At 29.8% G+C, this 17,853-nt stretch overlaps 5 protein-coding genes across 7 annotated transcripts in view; all 5 read right to left on the minus strand.

The window, feature by feature from the left end:
- LOC130672681 (serine/threonine-protein phosphatase 4 regulatory subunit 1-like) overlaps positions 1 to 13,418 on the minus strand; it is a 107,867-nt gene extending 94,449 nt beyond the window's left edge. Inside the window, exon 1 of the mRNA XM_057477356.1 lies at positions 13,412 to 13,418. The gene's annotated coding sequence lies outside the window, so the exon portion shown is untranslated. The remainder of the gene's footprint in view (positions 1 to 13,411) is intronic.
- On the minus strand, positions 729 to 9,388 carry LOC130672686 (zinc finger protein 250-like). 3 transcript variants are annotated; one of them, XM_057477366.1, is made up of 7 exons: positions 9,345 to 9,388; positions 7,582 to 7,899; positions 7,389 to 7,523; positions 7,177 to 7,337; positions 6,819 to 7,103; positions 6,491 to 6,731; positions 729 to 5,719 (listed from the first exon to the last, which is right to left on the minus strand). In XM_057477366.1, exons 2-7 carry the CDS (start codon positions 7,897 to 7,899, stop codon positions 5,456 to 5,458), a joined length of 1,404 nt encoding a protein of 467 aa, XP_057333349.1. In that variant the 5' UTR covers positions 9,345 to 9,388; the 3' UTR covers positions 729 to 5,455. The 3 variants fall into 3 exon arrangements, with proteins under 3 accessions (XP_057333349.1, XP_057333350.1, XP_057333348.1); XM_057477367.1 differs by lacking the exon at positions 9,345 to 9,388 and adding an exon at positions 8,011 to 9,337 and having other exon boundaries at positions 6,825 to 7,103; XM_057477365.1 differs by lacking the exon at positions 9,345 to 9,388 and adding an exon at positions 8,011 to 9,336.
- Positions 11,723 to 13,403, minus strand: LOC130672689 (uncharacterized). Its single transcript, XM_057477371.1, has 4 exons — positions 13,211 to 13,403; positions 12,703 to 13,130; positions 12,172 to 12,433; positions 11,723 to 11,984 (listed from the first exon to the last, which is right to left on the minus strand). Exons 1-4 carry the CDS (start codon positions 13,225 to 13,227, stop codon positions 11,918 to 11,920), a joined length of 774 nt encoding a protein of 257 aa, XP_057333354.1. The 5' UTR covers positions 13,228 to 13,403; the 3' UTR covers positions 11,723 to 11,917.
- A 2,150-nt stretch (positions 13,419 to 15,568) lies between the features above and the next one.
- LOC130672702 (tRNA-specific adenosine deaminase 2) lies at positions 15,569 to 16,205 on the minus strand. The gene has a single exon (XM_057477384.1). The coding sequence runs from the start codon at positions 16,203 to 16,205 to the stop codon at positions 15,678 to 15,680; it is 528 nt and encodes a 175-aa protein (XP_057333367.1). The 3' UTR covers positions 15,569 to 15,677.
- An 11-nt stretch (positions 16,206 to 16,216) lies between these two features.
- On the minus strand, positions 16,217 to 17,604 carry LOC130672700 (single-strand selective monofunctional uracil DNA glycosylase). Its single transcript, XM_057477382.1, has 3 exons — positions 16,644 to 17,604; positions 16,422 to 16,571; positions 16,217 to 16,357 (listed from the first exon to the last, which is right to left on the minus strand). The coding sequence occupies exons 1-3, from the start codon at positions 17,394 to 17,396 to the stop codon at positions 16,223 to 16,225; spliced, it is 1,038 nt and encodes a 345-aa protein (XP_057333365.1). The 5' UTR covers positions 17,397 to 17,604; the 3' UTR covers positions 16,217 to 16,222.
- Positions 17,605 to 17,853: the final 249 nt, after the last annotated feature.

Genomic DNA, 17,853 nt, shown 5'->3' on the forward strand with positions numbered 1-17,853 from the left:
ATTTTAGCTAATTGTAAATATATATCTATTTAATTATATAAATATTTTCTTGATAATATATTTACTTGTAATTGCAAATTATTTTTCCTAGTACAGAAGCTGGGGTAAACTGATAAAAAATTTCCAATTATATATTTTTTTTCCGTTCTTCTACGGATATTTGTCGCAATACATATATATATTCCCGTGAATATCACATTAAAAAAAATCTTCTGTCGCAGTAATTCAAAACAAACTATTTTTTAAAATTTTGGATCAATAGCAAACTCAAAAATCGTGTAACCAACGAAAGATTTGAATTCAAAAAAAAATTAAAAAATGTAAATAATTAAAAAATCTAAGGATGTTTTTCGTCTAACTATCCTTTAATTATTCAGGTACCAGATAATTATTTCTCTTACCTTAGATAATTGACTTAGCAGGTAAATAACCTAACTCTCTTTAAAACTCTAATTACTTCCCAGAAAATTCTCTTTACCTCAATTACATTCAATTTTCGTAGCATGTTAAACAATCGAAAAATAACGGATCAATCACGAGAGAAACCCTTAGAAAGTTCGCCATCCTGCTGTCGCGGTTCGCGGCTAAAAAAAAAAATCTGACAAGTGATTCAGAATTTACTCACACACGGAAAATTTTTTAATTGGAAAAAAATAAATAATAAACTTTTATATATTTTTGAATGAAATTTTTTATTATGCCCTAAAGTCAAATAGTGACTTCGGCTATACAAATCATCAATTACACTATCATCAATTACTCAACTTGATAAATATCATAATTAATTAAATATCTTAATATCATAATAAATTAATTAAAAAAAATTTAACAAAGAGAGTAATTGATATAAATCACAATTAGACATTATAATAATTATTATTATTATTACTTTTTTTTTTTAAGACGGTTTTGTTCTTTTTTCGTATACATATTTGGAAGCATACATGCAGTCGCATATTCTGCGATAACGATCCACTGAATAATTTATATATATATATAAATATACATATATATATACTATTTGAATATAAATTACAATAAATATAATAAATAAATAATTTCATGTGCATGAACTTTTTTAATTAAAAGTGCAATAAAATTTTTCAAAATTAATTATGACAATTAATTGAAGGAAGACAATTATCGTTATAATATTGAGGAGACCGGGGTACGGCAGAGCCCCTAAAAAAATTTAAGAAAATGATAGTATGGAGAAAAGCCACAAGAAAATTTTTATCATTTTTTGGAGGAGGTCCGTCGAGCCACTAAAAAATTTTTGTTTTCTCAAATTATGGGAAAATTATGATGAATTCATTCGAGATAAATCAAAAAAATTTGTCCCCGGTATTCAAAAGCTAAAAAATAATTAGCGGCTTAGGGAGACCGGCCCCGGTCTCTCCTAATACACAAAAAAAAGAATTTCTTGACACAAAAAATTTTTACTTGACTCAAGAAATTTTTTGCATCATGAACTAAACAGAAAAATTTTCTTGGGACGAGAAACAATTTTTTGAACCAAGAAATATTTTTTTTTCTGTATATAAATTCATATCTGACCCACATACATTTACAATTACTTTAGTTTATAAGTACATATTCTTAATTAATATTCATTTATTGAAATAAATATTTTTTATTATATATATATAATATATATATATGAGTAGATTAGATTTAGTTTAACGTTAAACTGTACGGACGAAGAATGAACAGAGCTAATTAAATAATAAATAATAATAAAAGTAAATTTTAAAATTTGTACGTCTTGTATTTTAAAAATAAATTTAATAAAATTTATTTATTTTAAATAATAGAGGCTCTGTTCATTTATCTTATATCGTTAATTAACTGTATACTTAAATTTCTTTTAACGACTTTCAATATCTGTAATAAATGCGTTCATTAATATATATAATAATATAATATAATATAATATAATATAAGATTTTAATAGCAAATATATTATCACATTTAGATTGTATTTAATTTATAAGAAGTTCATTCGCGACTTATCGATACTTTATCCATTTAAAATTTTTTTTTATTGAGAACTCAATCGTCTGCTTTCAAAAAGTATCGAGAAGTCATGAGTCGCTCGAGTGCAGTTTTACTCAAGTATTCAAAAAAAATTGGCACTGTATTTAATTTATTTAAACACTCGAGCTTTTTTTTTGTTTATTTTGTTTTAATTATTATCATATCTTAGTCTAAGAAACATTAATATAGAATATATCATGTATAGTGTTTGGTATACATCAGGACACTTATTATCTAAGCAAAAATTCAACAGTTAAAAGACATATTTTTTTTTAATAACAATTAATTTAATTCAAATTTTTGTGAAGTGTAATTTAGTTTTTTTTTTAATACTAAAAACGTTTTAAAATTTTATTTTTAAATATTGGCGCGTAAAATTGACAAATTTCTTTAGTTTATGGTAAAATTAAAGTAAATTAAATATAGAATGCTATTAAACAAATATATACCTCCAGTAATTAAATATAAATTTCAAATTCTTAATTAATCAGCTATTGAATAATTTTTTTTCGGTCTCAATAGAGTTCTATTTAAAAAAATGAGTAATAGACCACTTGAAATTCTGTAAAACAAAATTTAGAAAGGGGTAAAAGAGGCGACTCAAAATTTTTTCCTCAATAATTAAATTATTTTTTTAAATCGGAGTATATTAATAAAAAATAATTAAATGGCAACTAATAATAATGAGTAATTTAAAAAATCGCCATTTTGGCGGCCCATTTTGCCTCTCGCACTATTCAAAAAATTTCCTTCAGAAAATTTCAAATCTCTATATTTATTAAATAAAATGAATTATTTTTCAAATTCCAAATATCGACAGATGCGCAGTCGATATTTCATTAAATTTCAAATTTAACCTCCCCCCCCCCAACTTAGATTTTGAAACCAATTGAAGCAAGTACTCATTCAATAGCATCACTAAACTTTCAAAATAAAAAATAAATACATTTTTTAATGAACATCATTTAAACATACGTATGACTTAGTATTTACTATTATAATATTTATAATATATATAAATATAATGCGGACAAAAATGTTTATTATATTTTTGTCAGTACGCATTGTAAATGATTGTATAAAAATTGTTGACTAAACTCGATAAATTAACATGCCACTAATTTGTATGCATGTTAATTATTACCATCACATATTAATTAATTATTTTAAAATTCATTTATAAATATAAAGTATCAATTTAAATACAATGTATATCAAAAAAGGAAAAAAAGTATAAATATATTACAGATTATTTATAGTTTTTAAGACAAATAGGCGACATAACCAGCACTACACTGTAATAAATTCGGAGTGATTACGGATTTTATTTCAATTCAAATTCACTTCCGGTTCCTCTTCAAGTTCTGGAGTTTTAAAAAAATCACTCCGCAAGCGGAGTAAATTGGGAGTTTATTTTTTCAACCGAGTGATTTCGTAATAATTTGAAATTTATTCCAATCTACATTCACTCGATTCAGAGTTTTAAAATTAAAATGAACTCCCCTTTGGAGTAAATTTCACTCTGAGGAAATTAAATAAATAAATAGTCATCTGCTCCGCATTTACTCCGCTAATTTTTTACAGTGAATTTTTTTCAAGTGCCTTCAATTAATAAATTTAAAAATAAATTACATATTAAAGTAAATAATTAAACACGTAGCACCGATCCCTAAAGACAGAATCCTCTGAATATCATCAGTCTTTGAATTGCCAATCACAAATTTTAAATTTACGATTTAAATAATAATATAAGTAAAATAAGTAAGTAATTTATTAATTTAGTCTTATTCTTATGCAATTAGCTGAGGATTCTGACTGGCACAACAGAACAGTCTTAGTTGCCATGTAGTCATTTTTCTATCACGTTGGCCAATTATTTTATTCAGGCCTTGGACTCTTTCAGTCTTTCTAACCGCCAGTCTAATGAGACATCTAGCACCATACAATATTTACTAAATCTCACTTTATAATTACGGATTTTATTATTCTTACTGTCATCAAAAAATTTTTAATTTATTATTTATGAGCTTCCGAATTCTGTAACTCTGGTTCAAATTATCATCTCGTCGTAAAAAAAAATTCATTTAAGCAATCAAATATTCATTTTTAAAATCTTACAGTCAATTTATTTTAAAAATTTACTTTTAATAAAAAGCGAAGTAATTAAAATTTATTTGAAAACTTAAATTTAAAAATTCTGCTACTATGCAAAAGCAGTTTTTACTATGGGTCATATCATAAAATTTTTTTTATTTTTTCTAAAATTTATGAATGAAAAATTTTTCTCGTTTTCCAAAAAATTCATCATTTTCAAATTTACTACGAACCCAAATAACTTTAAACTATCCGCCAAAAAAAATTTGAAAAAATTCACTTAAGATTTTTTTCAGCCCAAAATAAACGGGATCATATTTTTTTCTTCATAAGTTCAATTTTTCTCTGTTACCTTTGACCAAAAACTATTGAAAATTTTTTTCAAAAAAATTACTAACATAAAAACTTCAACTCTTACAATTTTCAATTTCAACCCTGATTAAACAACTGAATTCGATCGAATTAAACAGAATTAAATTTTTAATTCTATTTAATTCAGATAAATTCTGTTAATTCGGTACCTAACTTAAAAATGAATTCTGTCTAATTCGGCAGGAAAAACAGAATTTGTCCAAATTAAAACGAAAAAAATTCTCCAATTTCTGGTTTTGAATCCGAATTGAACTGAATTAAAACGAATTTGAAATGTTTAAATCGGTTTTATTCTGTTTAATTCAAATTCAAATTTTCAATTCAGTTAAATTCTGTTTTGCAGAATTCGACAGAATATAACAGAATTAAAATTTTTAATTCGGTCGAATTCAGTTGTTTAATCAGGGAATGCAATAATTAAAACCAAAGTTACCTTCTGCACTTTCTCAATTTTTTCATAAATAATTAAATAAATTTTCGTGATGACCAATTTCTCTTAATTAAAAACCCAATAGAATTATTTTAAAAAATTCAATAACCAGGAAGTCGATAGTACGTGACAAGGACATGCAATAATACCTACAATAACTTCTAAATAATTGATTAATTAATTAACTATCTATCAGAGGAATTTATATAATAACTCCACAGTACCTTTCAACACTTTCAAACAGACGTTGATGAGCTTACTTGACGTACAGTAACGTTTAAATAAACTGCAATATTATTATTATCATTATTAATATAAATATTATACATTAGTAATTAAATTACCGTCATTACGACTATGACTTATCGATCCATCTCTGGGTTTTATTTAAAACCTGGACCTATTGACGTATTTAGGACGTTTCAATACCTTAATATTTAAATACTTAAGTAAGTTAATAAATAATTAGTAATTACGGTTGGCTCGTACGAGTTATTAACTCGCGATCGAGCGGCGCATTCGTTAGTTCGTCGATTCTGAATTGGACGGTGCAGGTGAGGCCGGAGTTTTAAGGTTTGTCGATGCTGGTAGATCCTCGTTGTTTGTCGGTGTCAAGCTGGGGTTCATCAACATCCCACGTGGACTGAAGGTGTCACAATAAAGATTTTCTTTCTTGTGGACTCGGCGTACGTGGCTGCGTAAATTATCGCGACGTGCACTTCTGTACGCACAGTGGGGACACAAATGGGGTTTTTCTCCTGTGTGCATTCGTCGGTGCTGTATCAACTGTAATTTATTATTTATTGAAGAGCTTTTTGTGAAAATGAAACATTTCAGGTCACATTAAATCATTATTTGACGCTGGCTATTTTTATAACTGTCGATATTTTTTTTAGTATGCGTTGAAAAATTTAAGTTTAAATCTAAAGTAAGGGAAGGGGGCAAAAGGGGGTAGGGTAACCATTTTAAATGGTTTTTAAACATTTCAAAATCATTATTGTGAATATAATTGAGCTTTACTTTGAATTTTTTTGGTAAACTTTTTCAAAAATCAATTGTCAGTTGAAAAATATTAATAACTTTTGTTTTATGATAAAAACTATTAAAAATTTATTTTTCTTCTTTTGTATCCAATAATCATGGAAAATATAACTTTTCTTTATGTAAATTATTTGCAAAAAAGTTTAACTTAATCAAAGTCATTTAAAATCCAGATTTTTTTTTTTTTAACGGTAACTGAAAATTTTTTCTATTATACTTTGAATATCACTAAAAAAAATATATTCAGTGTATTTGAGTCCTTGAAAATTTGGTATTTCCTTAAGTACCCCGTTTTTCCCCTCCCTCCCCTATTTTTAAGTAAAATTTTATCAAAAGTATGAAATTTCAGGAAATGGAAAAAATTCAATTCAATTTTTTACTCAATTTAGTAAATTTTTTACTGATTTTTTACCATAAATTAAAAAAAAAAAGCAGAAATTAAGATACGACAAGAAAATTTTGTGAAATTTGAAAAAAATAAATTGATGTCAATTTTGACAGAAAATCATGACTTACTTTTTTCAATTGAACCGTCCGAAAAACACAAATATCGCAACAGAAATATCTATCATCCCGATGCCTCCTCATATGTCGACTCAAATCGACCTCCGAGGACCTGTCGGCACCGCAAACAGCGCAGCTGACTCTGGTCTCTGGTGCGGATCCTCTCGCATGAGCACGCAAGTGTCGTTGAAACGCTTTCTCAATAGTGCAGGCATACGAACACAGCGAGCATCTGTATTCCTCTCTCTCGTACCTACGAAAAAAAAACCAATCATTGAACAATTAAAACCTAAAGGACTCAAGTACGAGGAATTCAAAAGATCTAGTGAACTTTGAGTACCTATACCTGACGCGCTGAAGAGCTAGAGACCTTTTTTTTCCCGTCGAAGTCATTCCCTGGACGTGACCCGCAACGTGAGTTTCCATTTCGCACCTCGACTTGCTCGTAAAGTCGCAGCCCGCGGACGGACACGTTCTCGTGCTGCTGGCCTCGGATCCTGATGACGAGGCCGGATGGCAGTCCAGCAGGTGCTTTTTCAAAGCCGGTCTCGTCGAGGCCACCACGTCGCACGATCCGCATGGATACCCTCTGTATGCTCCCGCAACCGGACTGTTATCTCTAGATCTATTTAATTATAAATATATAAATAAATAAATACATCTACTGACAGTATTAATAAACAACAAATCCAATTTACTTTTCAGTGTATGAAGACTCATCACTTTCAGATTCACTTCCAGAAGGCATCGAAGGAACTTCAATAGCTTCCAAGGCTGCTGTTGCCGCAGATAATCTTCCTAGCATGGCTGTGTAGGCTCCCAAGACCCAGCCATTTAACATCGGAGTCACTGTTTCATCCTAAATAATTTAATTAGCAATAAATTAATTATTTATAATCATTAAAATTACCTTGTCAAAGCCAAAACATGACATAGGATCCAGTAAATTGTTTGGTAAATTATTATTTCCTGAAGGATGAGAGCTATTAGTGCTACCAGTGTCGCTCTCATCACCAGGATCTTCGTTGTCATTAATTCCAGTATTCTATAAATTAAATTAAGTACTTAATAAATTAATTAATTTATGTATTGATTGAAAATACCTCATCGTAGTCATCATCGTCTTTTTCGATGTTGCTTTCGTTGTCTTCAGATTTTTTTCTATCAAACGGCGTGCTGGTTTCACTTCTGGCTCCATCGCTGCTGGAAGACTTGGCAGTGAGTTCTATCGCCTGACAGGAGCCTTCAGCTTCGGTGGCCATCGCGGCGCTTAATTGCTGCTGCTGTTGCAGTGCACTTAGAGTAAGAACTGCGCGGGACAAAAGTTGAGGTGCACCTGGTGGTATGATCGGGTGCCGAGCGAGTCGCGGGTCACCCCAGAGTCTACTCGCGGCATGAAGACCCCAAATCCCATAGTCCATCTGGAACAAAAAATATTATCAGAGATCGGGAATTAATTTTTTTAACTCGTGTGTCGATGGATTAATTTATGACAAATAAATAAATAGAGAAACCGAGTCTGTGTAAAATACCGTAGCGTAAAGGATCACGTCTGCGTCCGTAGAAATATCTTATCGATCTCGCTACCGAATAGCGCGTGTGATCCAGCCTCGGTGGTATTGATTGGTATTGTCTCGATCATAACACCGGTTCTCAGTCCGACAATATCTAGTACAACAACAAGAACCAGTATTATAAATACAACCGCAAAGACAACAATGAACGCTAGTCCAGTGGATGATTCCGTCGGAGATCGGCTGGCGACTCGTGTCTCGCGTAGTTGCATACTTTAGCATAAAATGTACATGCTCATAGAGAGAGAAATAAAGAGACAAAGAGATTATAAGTGGATACACCAGAAATAGCAATAGCAATAGCAGTACCACCCTGTAGAATTATTGGTGTTCTTACTCTCAAGTCTTTGTCTCTTTTTATTATCTCTTGACTACCCCCAATCCAACTTTGCTCTCTTATTCGCCCGTCTATTCCAGCTGCCCTGTACCGTAGTCTAGAGTGGCTTACAGCTCACAGCTCACAGTGTCCCAGCCACCGTGGTTGACCCCTTCCCCAAACCGCCCTCCAGAAATCGATTTGTTATTGTTTTTGTGTCTGCGGTCGCGAGCCACGGGATGAAACGGGCGAGAGGGTTATCAGGGTGATGGGAGGGCAGGGAGAGATCCATGAGCTACCGACCAGCGAGAGGTTTACCGGGGATACTTTACTGGGATACTCATTGTTGGATGCTGGATACCAGATACTAGATACTAGATACTGCCGCTGGGGGTGAAAAGAAGAGGAAGAAGGGAAAGAGTCGGAGTAACTGATGGTATTTGTTTTAGTATGAGCGAGAGAGACGAAAGAAGATTATAAAGGGCTAGCCACCTCTATAGCTGAGGAATGGGAGTTTTATCAAGGGGTGGTAAGTCACAAGGCGCCAGAGTTTCGACCTCTGTATGACAGTAGAAAGAGCCAGAAGAGAAGCTGGGGGTGGGTGGGAGTGAAGCTGGAGGCAGTGGTAGAGGAGGTGGAGGGAGGAAGAAAGGGAGAGAGAAATACTAGTATTTGAAGGTGGGGGAGACGTAAGGCGAGAGACGATCTGGTACTAGTGGGTGACAGGTGACAACCGATTGGACCACTGACGTCACGGATCACTCGCTCGACCGCGTGTCACACACGCTCCCTCATTTGATCCACTCGCGAATCCGACACTTGAGCTTAGTACACATTTTTTTTTTTTTTTAATTGTTTATTTATCTATTTTTTAAAATAATTAATTTTCGATTGGGTAATTTGGTTTTTTTTAAAATAATTTAAATTGTATGACACTAATGCACTACAGTGTAATGTTACTTGGAGAGATATTTACGTGAACCCCGGGCCGATAGCCTCGCGACGCCTCTATCTGGTTACCATTACACTCGGATGTATGAAATGCACCAACATACACTATCCCCCCACAATAGCCCTATTTATGATTGGGTAAAATTGCTTTCCATGCGCAGAATAAAATTGCGTGGCGGAAAAATCCTTAAGGATAATATTGATGAATTGCGAGGATTCGAAAAAAAAAAAAATTTTTTTTAATCATTTTTTTTTTGCGCTCATTTTTTCCGGCTGGAAAATTAAAGAATGGAGTGTAATTATTGTGTAATTTTATTGTTTTTTTTATTGTTGTAAAATTTTTTAAATTATTTAGGAAAAAAATTAAATATATTATTGTCATGGGCATGCGCCAGTCCCGGGGATGGATGAGAGCTTGCATTGTATTGAAAGAGGACGCCACGAGCTGAAAATAGTTTAAGGGTGAAAAGGGGATGGACAAATAATATCATGTCAATATGGGCATCCTTTTTTTTTAATTATATTACAAATATATGATTTATTATTTTATTTTTAAAAGTGAAAGGTGTAAAAATTTTGTGTGTTCAGTTTTTTAAATTTTAATTTTGGAGTCTTATTAAAAATAACGATCACTCATTTTTATTTTTCAAAATTTATGTACTTTTTTTATTAATTATGTAAAATAAATTTAATAAATATATGGAGTAATTAGAAGTATTGATTGTAATCATTAATTAAAAATTTCTAATTTAAAAATTTCGCTATTTCTTCTTTCATAATTAATTCTCTGAATCATCGCGCATATTAATTATTTTTTGATTATTACTGTAAATAAAATAATAAATTTAAAAAAATGACAGCATTAATTATCGTTGACATTTAGCGGCAATAATTTTCTTAATATATAAATAATTTATTAATGCAGATATCACTTAAAATTCGGTAGCGAACGAGTGATCGATAACTTTACGGCGGAAAAAATTAAGAAATTATTCATATTGGATGGTTATGAATAATTTAAAGTTTTTCGGTGTGAAATATTTTGTCACGTCAAAAGCAGATACTTATATATTTCAATAAATAAATAATGTTGCGGCAGATTTTTTTGTATTTTTTAAAATAAAAATTTCATGTATTTCTTCTTTTAAACCTTCGTAATTAGAATTAATTCAGTAGTCAATTTAAATATTCTTGATGTCATTACACCTCAGCGATGGTATTTTTAATTATTCTGGTTTGTTTGATAATTAAATCAAGTGACTGAGCCAATAAATCAACGTCAGTAAATAAACACCTAGATTTTATTATTTTTTTAATGAAGAAATAAAATAAATAGAGCGCGGGTTTCAGCTGCGCTTTTGTGATTAAAAAAAAACTTATAGTAATTAAATGCAAATATTACAAATATAAGAATCTTTTCAATAGAAATTCGTTATATTTTTAATTGTCGCTGATGAAATAAAAAATTTTGATTTTAAATTTATAGTAGACTGTGATAATTTAATTAAATATGATAATTAATTGTATGATGAATTAAAATATCGATAGTATCCCTCGCAGATTTGAATCACGGTGGATACACCGCGTAATCACAGTGGAAACACCGTGTATACAGAGTGGTCAAGCCACCGTGGAATCACGGTGGATATACCGCGTAATCACAGTGGATACACTGTGTATACCCGGTGGTAAAATGGAACAAACCCACCGTGTAACCACGGTGTTTACACTTCCACGGTGTTTCCACCGTGATTCAAATCTGCGAGGGATGTAGTAAGTAATTTTAGTACAGAAATTTTTCTAGCAAAGATTTTATAATTAAAATCTTAGTAATTTTTTTTTCTGAAATAGGATTTGTCATTTTAGTTAATAATTTTGAGACTTTGGACGTCAGTCATCTTTAATTGTAATAATTTCCCACTACATATTTTTATAATTAATTCAAAATCATGTCCACACTGTAACAAATTTTCGTAGTGAACGCGCATTAAATCCAGAGTGAATACGGAGCAGATGACTGTTTATTTATTAAATTCCCTTGGAGTAAAATTTACTCTGGAGTTTATTTTAATATTAAACTCCGAATTGGAGTGAATGCAAATTTAAATAAAAACTAGACCATTCCAAAATCACTCCACTGAAAAAATAAACTCCGTATTCGGAGTGGTTTTATTTGTGACTCCAAAACTCCGAGTCACGGAGTTAATTCAGACGTAAATAAAATCCGATTTCACTCCCGAGTTTTTACAGTGCAGACCAACTAAATAAACTGATAAATTCGGGGATGGACAGTGTATTCAAATTTAGAATTTAATTTTTACCATAAATTGACCAGTTCATAATTAATATTAATAATTAAGTAGACAAGAAAATTAAAAACATGACAGATTATATTTAATAATAAATTTGTAAATATTTATTTGTCGAATTTGATTTACAATTAAAAAAATTTAATTACAAAAATATATGTAAATTATTATTGTAATAAAAGAGACTTGTAATGTACATTTGTATCTTCTTTTTAAATACTCATCGGTAATTCTCATCTTCAATTCCTAAATGTAATTAAATTAATTATTTAAAGTATTCAGATAATTATTAATCTAAATACGAAGACATTTTTCTTATCGTATCCGCTTGGAGCAGTTCCAGGTGATCGTGTGCTCTGAAAAAAATATTTTAATACAACAATTAATTATTATTTTTATTACGTACAAGTACTCAATTATTTTCTTCAATAGAAAACCAAATAATCACTAAAAAAAATAGTAAAATTTTCAAATTTTCTATAGTGGAAAATAAATGAGACCGTACTGGATAATTTCTATAATAATAATTAATAAAATACTAACATAATTAATTGTTTTCTAACAGAATTAATTAAATTTGAAAATTCATCATAATTATTATCAATTTTAATGGTAAGATCAAATTTTTCACTGGAACTCATGATAGTATTCAATAATTCATTAGATTTTTTAAATAAACTTTTTATAAGTTCCCATTCTTCATCATTCTCATATATTTTAATATTTCTACAAATTAATTTATTAGCCGACTGTAGTTTTGAGTTGATTCGATTCAAATGTCCCATCGCATTGTCATAATTAGCATCTAAAAACATTTAAATACGTAAATAAATGATCAAGTAAAGAAACAATTAAAGAAAAAATGATGGAAAAGTTAGCGGACATCCAATTTTTAAAACTTTTGAAATGTTTATAAAATAAAAATAAAAAAATGCATGTTTAGAGAATTCAAAATTCAGTACATGCATTTTTTAAAAATTTTATTACTTTAATTATTCAATTTTTTTATATGTAATTTAAAAATTGTCGTATGTCCTGTTACATTTACACTCATAAAGAAAAACAAAAGTTTACCAAGTTGACAATCAATACTATCAATTTCGGAGTCTATTTTATTTAGACCTTCAGTAAGAGCTCTGACATCATCAATCCTCGTTTCATATTCATGTAATTTGAGACAGGTTTTGTCATAATCCATTTGAATAGAAACTATTTGGTTGACAATTTCATCAGCGCGTTTTTTTCCTTCCATTGTTACTGTCTTCTGCACCAGGTTTAAAAAATTATAATCCGCGTAGGCCATGGCGGTGACAAAATTATCATCCGGTGGAATACTACATATAGTAGCATTCAATGACGAAGATGCCATAGTAGTTGACAGTCCACCAGGCATCAAAGTTCTCCTAGAAATAGTCTTAGCTTTTGGTGATCCCGGTGCCATCATGGTCGAATTTAGGTTACCGGGTCGTGGTTTGCTAGCACGTGGTGCGTTCGTTGGTGGGCTGATCAATAAGCAAATTAATTAAATAAAATTACACTTAAAATTAATTAATTAATTAATTAAAAACTCAATTGTACTCACTTGGGAAATTTTCGCATTTTTGTTGATTTAAATAAACAATTTAGTTATGAAATTAATATTTAAAATAACAGCTGATAATTTAAATTTTGATTTTGTATTCACCAATTAGTAATTAGTCATTAATAATTAATCATTTTTAACAATTATGTACTTAAACAAATGTGGAAACAAATAATTGTGCTCAGACAAACAAAAAAATGAATCCAAATTAACTGTCAACAATGCGCGCGCATGTTTAAAAAAAACGCGGGAATTTAAATAATTCAAATTCTGAAATTATTTTTAAATGTCATTGAGAATAAACTTATGGTAATTTAATGATTTTTAATTAATTTTTTAAGTAATGCAACGGTAATTTGTGTCTAAATTGTTAATTAATAAATGTAATATCATAAATTTGAAATGAGTGTGAATGTAGCAGACAGACAAATTTAAAATTATAAATAAATAGAGTAAATAATTAAAAAAATAAAATTTTGAAAAAATGCACTTATTAATTTCAAATTTTTTAAGTGCATTTTCTGCTACATTCACATTCATAATTTGAACAATGAAATAAATAATAAGAACAATTAAATTATCAAATCTTTGGACTTGGTGTCATTTCTTTTTATTAATTATGATTGTGAGTAATGATTTTAATAAGTAGTATATTTATAATAAGCAATTACAGTCACTCCAATCAAAATTGTCTGTACGACAGATATATAAGCCACTATTGCAGAATACGCGCAGCCGATAATTAGTGTAAGTATTAGAGAAATAATGAAAATAACAGAGAATAATATCAATATCATCTTGTTAGTTCTTGCTAATTTGTAATATAATTCTTCTTCGGCCGATGGTTTCGGTCCATTTTTTACTGCAGAGCTTTTGGAACCCAAACTGTCTTGACTGGACATGATATGATTCCGATTAAAATATCAATATAAATTAAAATGAATGAGTAATTAAACTTAACTTTTCTAATTGATGTCAATATTTATAATTACTGTACGTTCTAATAAAATGAAAAATTTACAGCAGGATAACTGTAAGACAATTGGATTATTATCATTACGCATTGATATTTTCGATGAAAAAATTCAAATTGCCATTTTTTTTAAGCGGTAATTTTAATTATGTAATTACATGAGTCGATGAATGATTAAATTGAATTCCGAACTATATTAGCTGACTGTTAATTGAATTTTTGATTAATTTGCAGCCATTGCGTTTTGATTTTGAATTTAAAAAATAATTGGTGGTAAATTTAAAAATTTTAAATTGCGTTTTTTATCTGACGTTTGTATTTTTTGATTTTATAAATTTTCGCGGGAATTTAAATAATTTAAATTCTAAAATAATTTCAAATGTCATTGAGAATAAATTTATGGTAATTTAATGATTTTTAAGTAATGCAGCAGTAATTTGTGTCTATATTGTTAATTAATGAATGTAATCTCATAAATTTGAACAATGATATAAATAATAACAGCAATTAAATTATCAAATCTCTGGACTTCGTGTCATTTCTTCTATTAATTATGATTATGAGTAGTGATTTTAATAAGTTGTATATTTATAATAAACAACTGCAGTCACCCCAATTAAAATTGTCTGTGCGATAGATAAATAAGCCACCATTTCAGAATACTTGCAGCCAATGATTAGTGTGAGTATTAGAGAAATAATTAAAATGACAGCGAATAATATCAATTCTATCTTCTTAATTATCGATAATTTGTGATGTAATTCTTCTTCGGTCGATGGTTTCGATCCATTTTTTACTGGAGAACTTTTGGAACTTGAGTTGCCACGACTGGACATGATATTATTTCAATTAAAATATCAATATAAATTAAAGTGTATGAGTAATTAAACTTAACTTTTTTAATTGATATCAATATTTATAATTACTGTACGTTCTAAAAAAAATGAAAAGTGTACAGCAGGATAATTGTAAGTCAATTGGATAATTATCATTACGCATTGATATTTTCGATGAAAAAATTCAAATTGCCATTTCTTTTAAGCGGTAATTTTGATTATGTCATTATATGAGTCAATGAATGATTAAATCAAATTCCTAACTATATTAGCTGGCTATTAATTAAATTTTTCATTAGTTTGCAGCCATTGCGTTTTGATTTTGATTTTAAAAAATAATTGGCGGTAAATTTAAAAATTAAAAATTGCGTTTTTTATCTGACGTTTGTACTTTTTGATTTTATAAATTTTTTTTTAAATACTTCTTGATAATTTTCAAAAAACTGAGTATTAAAAAAAAATTCTATGGGTTAAAAAATAAATTAATTAAAAAAATAACGATATAAATAAAAATTTAATTATATACTTTTATTAAATAATTATTATCACATTATTTCTAATGGATTTCAGTCATCCAGTTCGTTATAATTGACACTTATATATAAATTTATCATAACATTGTATATATATAATTGACAAGAAAAAATTAATTACTGTCTTAATCAATACCCTCTTTATTTTTTCTCTTATTATGTTTCTGTTTACTCTCCGGAGCATTCGGATTAGTGCCTTTGTAAAATTGCTTAAGTAAATTCATCGCTTCCTCAGCTCTAACGCCTCCAATAACATCGACCTTTGACTCATAAATCGGAGCCACTTCCAACACGCTTTTACACCCTCCGAATCTGTCATTAGCACAACCATAAGTGATACTTGCTATCTGTAACTGATGAAGAGCCGCCGCGCACATAATGCAGGGCTCGACAGTAACCACGACCTCCACACTCTTAAAAACGTCTTGATAATTAAGATTTTTATCTCTACTAAATTTAATAACCTGGTCAATACAATTCATCTCAGCATGACGAGTTGCGTTGTGAGTTTCATTTACGGTATTACTGCCCGTGGCAATGATTTCGTTTTCATAAATAAAAATACAACCGACTGGGACTTCTCCAGCACGCAGAGAATTGTTAGCTTCCTCTAGCGCGATCTCCATCCACTTTGATTTTACGTCATCAGTCATCTTTACGACTAAATAATTCAGTCCGTCAGGTTCTCAGTGTCTGATTGAACAAAATATTTGAGTAAATCTAGTTCGTTCAATGTCTTGATGGCTTTCTCGCTCCAGTTTTCGTTGGCAGTCGACCTGGGACTCGGGTGCGGCATCCAAAAAATCTATAATTAAATTTTTTAAAATAAATCCCGCCAAAAATTTAAAAACTAATTTTAAAATACGTACTCTGATAGGCAAGCCAGCAGTTTTTACAATATTTTTTGCTCTCTGCTCAGCAAATCTCCCAATCCCGACTATTTTTTCGACTTCCAAAAGCTTCAAGACTGCCAGCAAAGTTAAATCGCAGGTATCTCTCAGTTCTTTTAACTTCGAGCCCTAAAACAAATTCAAATAATAATAATTTAATTTTAAAAAAACTATCGTAGATATCAATGATATAAAAATTGCCTTCAGCTCTGCAGGAGATATATTCCGACCAGCAGAATCCATCAGAGCTACGGGACAATAATTACGAAGGAAAGAATATTTAAAAAAATTATCCGGACTACCGCTGATACTTTTAAATAAATTCCAAAATCTACGGCCACTTATTTCACTCCGATGGCAAGCGAACCCGGTTACTTTTCTATTCGGTTGTTCTCTCAGAGGTTTTTCAATGAAACCTGAAAGTTTAAGCCAATTTACCACCGCGTTTATTTCACCAAAGGGTATCCCAGTCTGCGACATTCCCCAGGGCCCGGGATTCATTGCAAGAAACAGAATTTTCTTAGTTGTCTGGCAGTATTTCTGCAGGAAATTTGAATGGACAGATATCGCGTAGTCAATGGGACTGTAGACGTACTCGACCGGTGGATCAAAAGTTATCAGTTCAATTCTCTTGGTCAATTCGTACTCTAGAGCTAATAATTTATTTGCGATGTTCGCGGAAGCAAAAAAATTGTTGTCATCAACGACGTCATCTTCTGATTGCTTGTCATCGTAATTCAAACATTCCGTTGCTTGATCAGTTGCTAATGATTCTGCTTTACAAGTTGATAATGATTTGAAACTAAAATCTAATGGCATTTGATTACTATTATTATTATTATTATTATTATTATTATTATTATTATTATTATTATTATTATTATTATTATTATTATTATTAGTATTATTATTATTATTATTTTTGAACCGTTTTGCAGATACTGGCTCATACATTTCACTTATAATTTTAAATAAATAAATGATAAGTATGAAACTAGTCTAGATTTAAATAATTAGCGCACTAATTAATAATTTAAAAATATGTACAACTTATTTTCAAATTTAAAAAAATAAATCCAGTATAAAAATGACAGTTTATTGGTATCCGATAGGAGTGACAACAAACATGGACTACATATATTTATTATCAAGTATTGTAATTAATTTACTGACATCAATATCACTTACCCCAAGATATAAAATATATGAGATAGACAAACTGTTTTTTCCTTGATCCTGAGTCCTGGTACTGGATACTGATAACTGGAACTGGACATTAACCTTCAGAGGGTGCGAATTCTCTAGTTCACTTGCTCTCAGAATATTGCGATATGTCGAGTTGTGTTTGAATTTGAATTCGCAATTGTCATTACAACCAACTGAAGGTCACCCACGTGGGAAAGATAATTCT

Source organism: Microplitis mediator, chromosome 8, assembly GCF_029852145.1.
Source record: "Microplitis mediator isolate UGA2020A chromosome 8, iyMicMedi2.1, whole genome shotgun sequence".
NCBI classification, from domain to species: domain Eukaryota; kingdom Metazoa; phylum Arthropoda; class Insecta; order Hymenoptera; family Braconidae; genus Microplitis; species Microplitis mediator.